An 8812-nucleotide genomic window follows, 5' to 3' on the forward strand; every position below is an offset into this window, starting at 1 on the left:
GAGGCTGCATAAAAGTCTTAGTTCATCCTGAAACTCAATGAAAAATGCCATAAAAGTTTATTGTAGAAACACAACGTCTGTTTTACAGAATTATTGCAACCCCCGTAGCTTCTAAAACCTGTCCGACACACACGACAGCGATGCAGTGATCATGCAGTGTTTGCAGCACCTTCACCTTGACATTCTTGAAATCCTGTGAATATAGTAACAACAGCGCTTTGGCATGTGCACACGCCTACACTTCCAGCAATAAATTGTATATATCTCTGACATTTTGACACAACTACTACTCAATGCATCAGCAGCATTTGTTGACAGTGTTTTGATTTATCGCTTCAGGTTGACGCCAGTGGAGGAAAGACATGAAAACAGTTTGAAAGTGGAGGTTGAGATTCTGTTATATGAAGGTCTGCTGCACATATTCATATAAAATAGTCTCCTCTCAGTGGTATTCATCAGTGCATCTGTACACAATAAAATAAGCAGAGTTCAAATGTAAACAGTGTTTGCTAAAAACATTTTCTAAACAGAAAAAAGACCGACTATACAAACAGAAACATTCCCAGTCAAATGTGCATTAGTAATAAGTGGCCTGTGTGTTATGCTGACACAGATGTCACTACTTGTTCTTGTGTATGAAATTTCCCACTCTTTGAATGAATTTCTCCAGCTTATTTTCATGGAGCCCTCGTGCAGTCCGGGTGATGTTGTGTTCAATAGCTGCACCACCTTTAGGAAGGCCTTTGGGTTTCTCCTGAGAGTGTGTGGTTCCAAAGCTGTGTGCCGAGTGCATGGACTGTTTCTTTTCAAGCGAGCAGAAAGGCTCATATCTGCTGTAAAGGCGGCTGTCGACAGCTCGATCTCTGCTCCAGCTTCCCGCGTCGAGGCCGGTGGGTTTCTTCTGTGCAGTGGTTTTGGGGAGAGAGTTTTGGAATGGATTGTGGTGCTCCTCAGTTCTGAATCGAGGTTTGGAAGATTTCAGATGGTCGTCCTCAATCCGGTTCCTCTGGTTCTCTGAGGACGACCTGACAGAGTTGGTTGCTCTTTGGTGAAATTGTCCTCGTCCATGTGGTTGCTCCTCCTCATACTCAGCTGTTATGGTGTCTGTGCTGCCACTTGACTTCAAACTTGGCGTTTCCATGGTTCCAATTGAATGCTCTTTTTTCTCTGGTATGTTCAGTAAGGATTTTATTTTTTTGGTACTTTTCTTTAGAAAATGCTGAGAGCTCCCGCTGCTGGATTTAGTTGTCACATCCTTGCTATTCATACCCAGGGCTGCTGCAGACACAGTCCTAGATGGTGGCTCCTGCCACATGCGATTCCCAGGGCTCTTTGTACCTGTCATACTGTTGACATCAAAATGAGAGACAGACCTCTGGTCTTCATTCAGATTTGACCCATATCCTCCATTTTGTGCATTGATTCCTGCTGTGCTTCTGTTGACTTGCATCCTTCCAAAAGCTCCATACATGTGACCTGAGGATTCATGTGCATACTCAGTGTTTGACCGTGGATCTGCCACGCTGTGCCGTTTGTACCAACTGTCTGCCATGACATCAGGGCTTTTAATCATGTGTCCACCTTTAGCTCTACCCAGGCTTGTGTATGCAGACTGGTAAGAGTTTCTACCTGGACCATAGCTTGCGTTATTCCAGTTGTCATCCAAAATCTGCAGACTTTGCCTCTTCAACATCACCTCTTCATTACTCATCCTGTTCTCAGCTGCTGCTGTTGGATTCCACTGCATGGATGAGTAGTGCAAAGGAGTGTTAGGTGCTGCAGAGGAGCTGACACCATTGGAGGAGTTGTTTATGTGTCTGTTTGGCTCCATTTGCTCTGGAATGGGGGACCTGAGCACAAGGGAAGACCTCATTCGTCCCTGCATGAAGGAGCTGGCTTTATCCGGTGGATCAAACTTGTCTAAATAGTCACCAGAGTCTCCAGATGGGATGTCAGGGTTTTGAAGGTAAGACTCAATCCTCAGTGTGCGCATGAATGCCTTGGATGTGTTCTCTAGTGTTGGTATGTTCTGCTGCATGGACACAACCTGCTTGTCATCGCCATTATAAGACTGACGTAAGTTCTGAGCTCTGTGAAGCAGTGGCACTTGTAAATAATTATCCACGGGGTAGTTTTTTGCTACGTTTCCTGTTTCTTTAGAGATGTTCCAGTTGCTCGCTCTAGACCTCATGTTCTGTGGCATATATCCATCTTGCCTCTCCCCTGCATAACTGTGCCTTTTCAAGAAGTTCATCGGCTCTGTAGACTGAAATTGGGGCATCTGTTTCTGAACATCAATCCCATTCTCCATCAAGGGCCCAAGCTCATTAAGTTCCTCTTCAAAGAGCCTCTCTTCAAAGTCTCTCGTGGCCAGTTTCCTCTCACAGGTCTTCCTATAGACTGTGTCAAGCGTATGCCTCAAGTGGTCCCTCCGCTCCAATTTTTGGGCAGAATGTGATTTTATGAAAAGCTGTCGTCCGTGTGGCCCGTTGTGTTGGAACACACCCTCCGGGGGGCACAGTTCAGCTGGCACAGTCGACCGGGCGTAGAGCGTTCGAAACTCCTCGTCGTAGGACTTCACCAGGTGTCCTGTGATGACCTGCACCATGCTCAGATTGATCTTCTCAAATGACCAAGTGAAGCTGCAAACAAACACCCACACGACAATCATTTAATGTTGGCTGATGTGTGATATAAAACACCTGATAACTGTTTGGGTTTAAACTGAACTTGTTGTCTAGCCGAGGCAAAGGACTGCAGGCACAAAGCAAAAATACAAACATGATTTACTGAAATATTTGTTTTCAGTAAAACAATTTCTAGAAACCTGTTTCTCACATTAATGAAAAAAACAACTTCGGTCACAAACTGCTTCTAAAGCCATCGCTAAGAAACGATGACAGCAGTTTTGTATAGAGTGACAGTAAATGCATTCAGTTTACACCTCCATGGTTCAACCACAGCTCTTCTTGTGTTGCATTTTCATTTACCTGTATGAGCCATAAATCGTTGTGTGGCAGTCAACTAAAAGAAACTTCTGCTCCATTGCCCCATGAAATTTAGCTCCTGATCGGCAGAGGTAGTCCTGACCTTTCACAGTGCGCACCCTCATGTTCTGTGGTCAGGGCAGTGAGAGGGAAATGTCACAAAAGATGTTGCACAGATTTTACAGCAGAAGGTAAAACGTATGTCAATCATCAGATAAACAGACTGTGCTGTGGAGAGAAACGTGATTCTGAACATTGTAAAGATGTATTTGGATATATTTGTATAGAAAGTTCCTGAGTTGTTTTTGCTGCTGGCATGTGCCATGCTCTTACAGTAATGGGAAATTTAAGGGTGTGTTTGCGTCTTTAACATCTGCCAGATTGAATAATTATGACTCCACCTAATAGACAGGAGAAACCGGGTTTTGAAGGAAGGCCTCATTCAGTGCATGCAATATAGAAAAGACTAAAATAGACATTTGTATGCATGTAAATTTAGGGTCAAAGATATGATTGGACAAAAGTAGCTAGTATATATCCCCTCAGCACGGTGTCCTCTTTTTCCAGGATTAGTTCAACATCATGGAAAATTTGCTCATTTGTTTGTTTTTTTTTTTTGTTTTTCTGTGAGTTAGGTTAGCCGCTAAATATGCTACAACTGGTTAGCTTAGCCTGGCTCCATCCAAAGGTCACAGAAACACCTCACAAGGTCACTGATGATGGGGTTATATATTGAGTACTCACATATCAGAGTGGTATCAGAGGTTTCTTTTTTAAGTGTTCTTTTTGATTGTCACCCTCAAAATATGCAAATCAACAAATGTTTGCTTCTTATGACGCTGGGTGGTTCATTAAAAAGCAATAACCATTACAAGAACAAACCATTTTTAATTACTTTGTGTTGTAATGTATTTTACAGTCAATAAAAGCAGTTAAAACTCAGAGAATTAAAACTCAGAGAATCAAACGGATGCTTCAGATCAAGACTTACTCTGAGCTGTTGAATTTTTACATCTTGATTTTCAGCCATTGTGAGGAAACTTTTTAAGTGGGAATCATCCAAAAGCACATAGACAGGGACTCCACGTATGGAGGCATCGACAGCTTCTTTGAATATATCTACATCAGTGAACTTGTCCATCACAATGGCAATAACCTGCAAGGACACAGTGAATAAACAGTGATCAGTTCAACATGTCAAAGATCAGAGCAGGTGTAGTGCATTTAACCTTATGCTGGTGAAACCTGCGAATGACCTACTTACTGACACACTCGCTGACATCTTTATGAACATGAATAATAAATCTCAGTCTGACAGTTAGAAACAGATGCCAAAAACAAAAAACCTCAAACTGATGTCATAAACAAAAAACCTCAGAGTGATGCCAATAACAAAACACTGAGCTGAAACAGAAGACAGACACCAGGCAGTATGATATAACTGAGATCAATACAGAGAATGAGAATCAGTTCTGTTTCTGTAATAACATTCATTGATCCCAAATATGCTTCTGCCATGCTGGAACATTTCTGATTGCTCACCTACCAGACTCAACGTTTTTCTCTCTGTCATTAACTTTCACTTGAGGCTCAGTGATGCTGTAGTGACAGTTCGTCATGATAATGGAAATATTTAATGTCATGAAGCATTGACTTCATGCTGCGTTCCGGTAACATGTAATGAGCTCTTTAATGAACTCATGTCTGACTGTGTTCCATGTTATTTAGACAAATTCCTTGGCCTCTCCTTTCCTGTGTGGGAGGTTTCTGTGAAACGATCCCTCAGGTAACCCATTGCTAGTCATCCTCAATCATGCATGCAACGTCCAACAAATGTGTACACTTAAATTTTAATTTTTCTCTGCATTTAATTTGAATTTATGTGAATTTACGCTGCACTGGCTGGAATTTGGAGCAAGAAAATTGATTCATTAGCTCTTTGTGAGCACTGAAAAGAGCTAATGAAGAGCTTGCTACGCAAGTTAGTTTAATTAAGTCAGTGAAGCAGTAAAAAGGTTGTAAGAAGGCAGCAGGCCACTAATTGCCTACTAACCACAATTTTGAGCTACAAAACTAGTTTGTGATTCATCACGACACAATTTTGAGAACTATAACTGAGGCGTGTGAAGGATATGACTGTATAATGGAGTGCTGGTGTGGTTCCCAAGTTACAAAACCAGATTTTGACCACAACAATCCCATCAGACACTCCTTACCCCTGGAAACTGCCTTGAAGTGGGAGGTGCTAATGACATACTTTAGAAGGCTGCAAATTAAACACAGCGGAGAAACAGAACGTCTGAGCCAATTTGCTGCTCTGACAAAGCTGCATCAATTTAACAAAGGTACTTTTGATTACCTGTCTTGCCTCCTGAATATTCTTCCGCACGACCTCTTTGATGGTGGGGTTGTTTTGTCTTGCTGGATGATAGAGCATATCTATATTTGTCTGCAGTTTGTCATGCATGACCTCCGGCCACCCTAAGTCCAAATCCGGCGTGTCCACATCCGAGTGGACGGGCCAGTACGTCCCTGAGGATGATTGGTTGTCCGTAGGGCCACTGCTTTCCTCTGCATTGGTTTGAGGTGAGAGCTTTTCTGCATTTTTAGTGATGAAGAAAAGCTCTTCCTCTGAGAGGAAGCTTCCGATACGTTCCCCCTTGAGGAACTCCTGGTAACTGTCTCTGCCGCTGTTCACCAGGCAGTCGATTGCTAGCCGATAGGCCTCCCTGTAGTGGGGCTGGATGTAATCCTCTGATTTAAACTCTCCCCTCAAAGAGGATAACAGAGAAAAGTCTGGAGACTCCATTGCTTCAGATTATTTCAGATGGACCTGTCACACATAATCAGTGACATAATGTTAGAACACCAGAGACCAAACATTATAATCGGGTGGAAAATGCTGTGAGACCAGTTCTTATTAAGCCGATTGAGGCACATGTATAACATGGAAAGGTCGTGTTGTTCAAATAGAAAAGGGAACAAGTAATACCATTGTTGTTAGATTGTTTTTCCACTGTGTCATACAGCTTACAATATGTAAACATTATTTAAAGGTCAAGAAGCTGTTAAATGACCAGAAGTACAGCCTATTCATTCACGGTATTCATAAACTGAACTTGTGTTAGAGTTTGTGACACTTCACGATAAGATGAACCCGCTCTAGAGGATCAAACCAGGAACTGTGTGCTGTTCATAAAAGTGAATAAGTTACCTGCTGCTATCTCGAGATCACAGGTGAATTATTTTGTTATGTTGAGATAACAAATCTTTTCTTGTGGTAGCAGGTTTATTTGCTTTGTTGTCTCAAGAGAGCAAAAGGCAGATTTCTGAAAATAACAAAATACTCCACCACTTATCATGAAAAGCAAAAGCTTGTTTCCTCTTATTACTTAGAGTGTTTGTCAGAGATCAGGAGTGTCATGCCAGCATGCAGAAATGGCGTCTTCACAACTGCAGCAGCTGATTTAAGCTGACACTTTCTGAGCAAGGAGTATCCATAATTGATCAATGCATCAGAAAGCACATAATGTAAATACTCGAACATCACATCACATCACTTGGGAAATATTCTAACGAGAAATGGAAAAACTTTAATGAAAAGTTCATATGGTTTGCTTTGAAGCTCCCCACACAGAGCAGTGTGTGTCACAGTCCACTCTTGCAGTCTTATGAAGTTGTTTTCTCATGATCAATTATTTAGAGAAATCTGCCTTTTGGTTTCTTGAGATGACGAGATAAATTAACCCATTATCACAAGAAAACGAGCTTTGTGATGACGACATTGAAAATAAACTGCCGTGTCTCATGTTCAGATATCTGTGAATCTGCCCACTGACTGCTATTCTGAATGTATTTTGATTAGTAACACAGTCAGTAAAGTTTATTTCTAGAGGACATTTAAACACAGTTTGAGATGATCAAAGCGCTATAAAAAAGTGCCGCACAAAGAACATTTGAAATTAGTAAAAAGTGAAAAGCGGAACGTGATGGTGGGGGATAATCTAACATCAACGGCAACTGCAAAGGCTCAGTCTCCTTTGAGTTTTAGTAGTGACTGCGGGACATCTAAGAGATCTGGAAGCTGATTAAATCTGAATTGGCCGATAATTAAAAAAAAATCTTAATAAACCACTTGATTGTAAGTTGTTCAGGAACTACTTGTTGTCAGCAGTTAGCTGATTAGTTGTTTACTTGTTTCTAGCTAAGCAGGACTTTTTGTACCTTTTTGCAAATGTTCCAGTGTGTGTTTGCATGTGTGCTCAACATTAAGAAATAGACCTCAATCACCAACAGACTGCGTTCAGCCAATCGATCAGACTTTCTTTAACAGATTTATACAGTATTTTATGTGCAAATGGACCTGTTAGTTCTATGGTTAAAATAATGTGATTTGCTTCCAACAAGCCACATCATGAAAACTGACTCATCATTTTCTGATATTCAACCTGTTCACCATCAGGATGACTGGCAGTGCATGCCCAAAGGGCAAATGGCACTGCTGCACCTGTAGCCTGCCTCATGGTTAAGGTGGAGTGAAATAAAGCCGGTAAAATACACGTTGTGGAGGAGTCACTTTGTTTGAGGAAATAAAGTCATATTCTAATTCAAAGAAATTAAAATAATCTTCCACATTTTGCAAAAACACGTATTTACAAGATAGCTTTTGGGACATCCTGAAATATGAAGTTGACTTTTAAACGACAGTGCACAGACCAATTGCAACCTTTGTTACAAACTAAAGCATTCAGCTTAGCGTTTAGCAAATAAATAAATAAAGCTAATAGGGGATTAAACCTGCTTTAAGATCTAATTTTACTATTTATTACACCTTAATCCAAGTGTTTTCACTTGAAATGCAGGGGGATTATTTTCTAGTAAAATAAATCCTCACTGGATGAAAGCAGACATGACACACTGCAGTCAGACACAAACAAGTGACAGTGAACAGAAGTTTTTCGCTTTAGGGATATTTGTCATATCTGTTACATGTGAATGTCTACAAAGCAGAGAAACAAGTTCACTCAGTGATTTTTCAGCATTGTACTGCTGAGAGCCTGGTACGGGAACATTTCACTTTCAGGTGAGTTTCACTGCCAGTGAAAAATGTAGCTTTCACTACAAATAAATAACCCCGAGTCCAGTCGTCCTTTCCACTACATTTCCAGAAAACATTTACGGGCTCTTTTATGGATCTGATCTTGTCAAATAACCTTTGCAGTTGGCACTGACTGCCTTGCCTTAATTAAATAGATATGTCAAACTGTTATAGAAAACATTGAGCCGCATGTTTAATCATAGCCTACACAGTACATCACAACCTTGTACAAACAGCATATTTATTTACATATTTTTCAGCAAACCCCCACTGTTCAGAGAATTCATTTAAAAACTGAGGTGCTTGATATTCTCACAGAGCCACTGCTCTCTGTTGAATGCTTCTCAGAGGCTTTGAAAGCACAGCAAGCTAGTCCCAACACCATTATCTTACGCTAAACAGCAGTAACTTACATGTAAATTGTGAACTTTGTGAAAATCCTCTTGACTGCTCCCAGAATATCCCTCTTAGATTTATGTATATTCAGCTCATGTCAGTGTTTGAAGGAGCTACTGTCTGCAGCTGGAAGACACAAAGACAAGGAGGTGTCTCAACATGACAAAACAGTCTGCAGATGGAGGGTGTGGATTCCAGTTTTGACATGCAAAATGGTCTGCCTCGAAACTTGCTCACAGGCAGCCATAAACCTGTTTGGATCACATGGCCACTCCCCTCCTCCCTTCAGTGCTAAAGTTCACTGTGACGGAAATCAAGATAATGATAAACA

General features: G+C 41.1%; 1 protein-coding gene across 1 annotated transcript; it reads right to left on the reverse strand.

The window, feature by feature from the left end:
* Positions 1-313: 313 nt before the first annotated feature.
* On the reverse strand, positions 314-8598 carry fam83b (family with sequence similarity 83 member B). Its single transcript, XM_070977921.1, has 5 exons — positions 8499-8598; positions 5347-5820; positions 3979-4143; positions 2991-3115; positions 314-2642 (listed from the first exon to the last, which is right to left on the reverse strand). Exons 2-5 carry the CDS (start codon positions 5794-5796, stop codon positions 620-622), a joined length of 2763 nt encoding a protein of 920 aa, XP_070834022.1. The 5' UTR covers positions 5797-5820; positions 8499-8598; the 3' UTR covers positions 314-619.
* Between the last annotated feature and the right edge of the window lie 214 nt (positions 8599-8812).

This window comes from Chaetodon trifascialis, chromosome 13, assembly GCF_039877785.1.
Source record: "Chaetodon trifascialis isolate fChaTrf1 chromosome 13, fChaTrf1.hap1, whole genome shotgun sequence".
NCBI lineage: Eukaryota > Metazoa > Chordata > Actinopteri > Chaetodontiformes > Chaetodontidae > Chaetodon > Chaetodon trifascialis.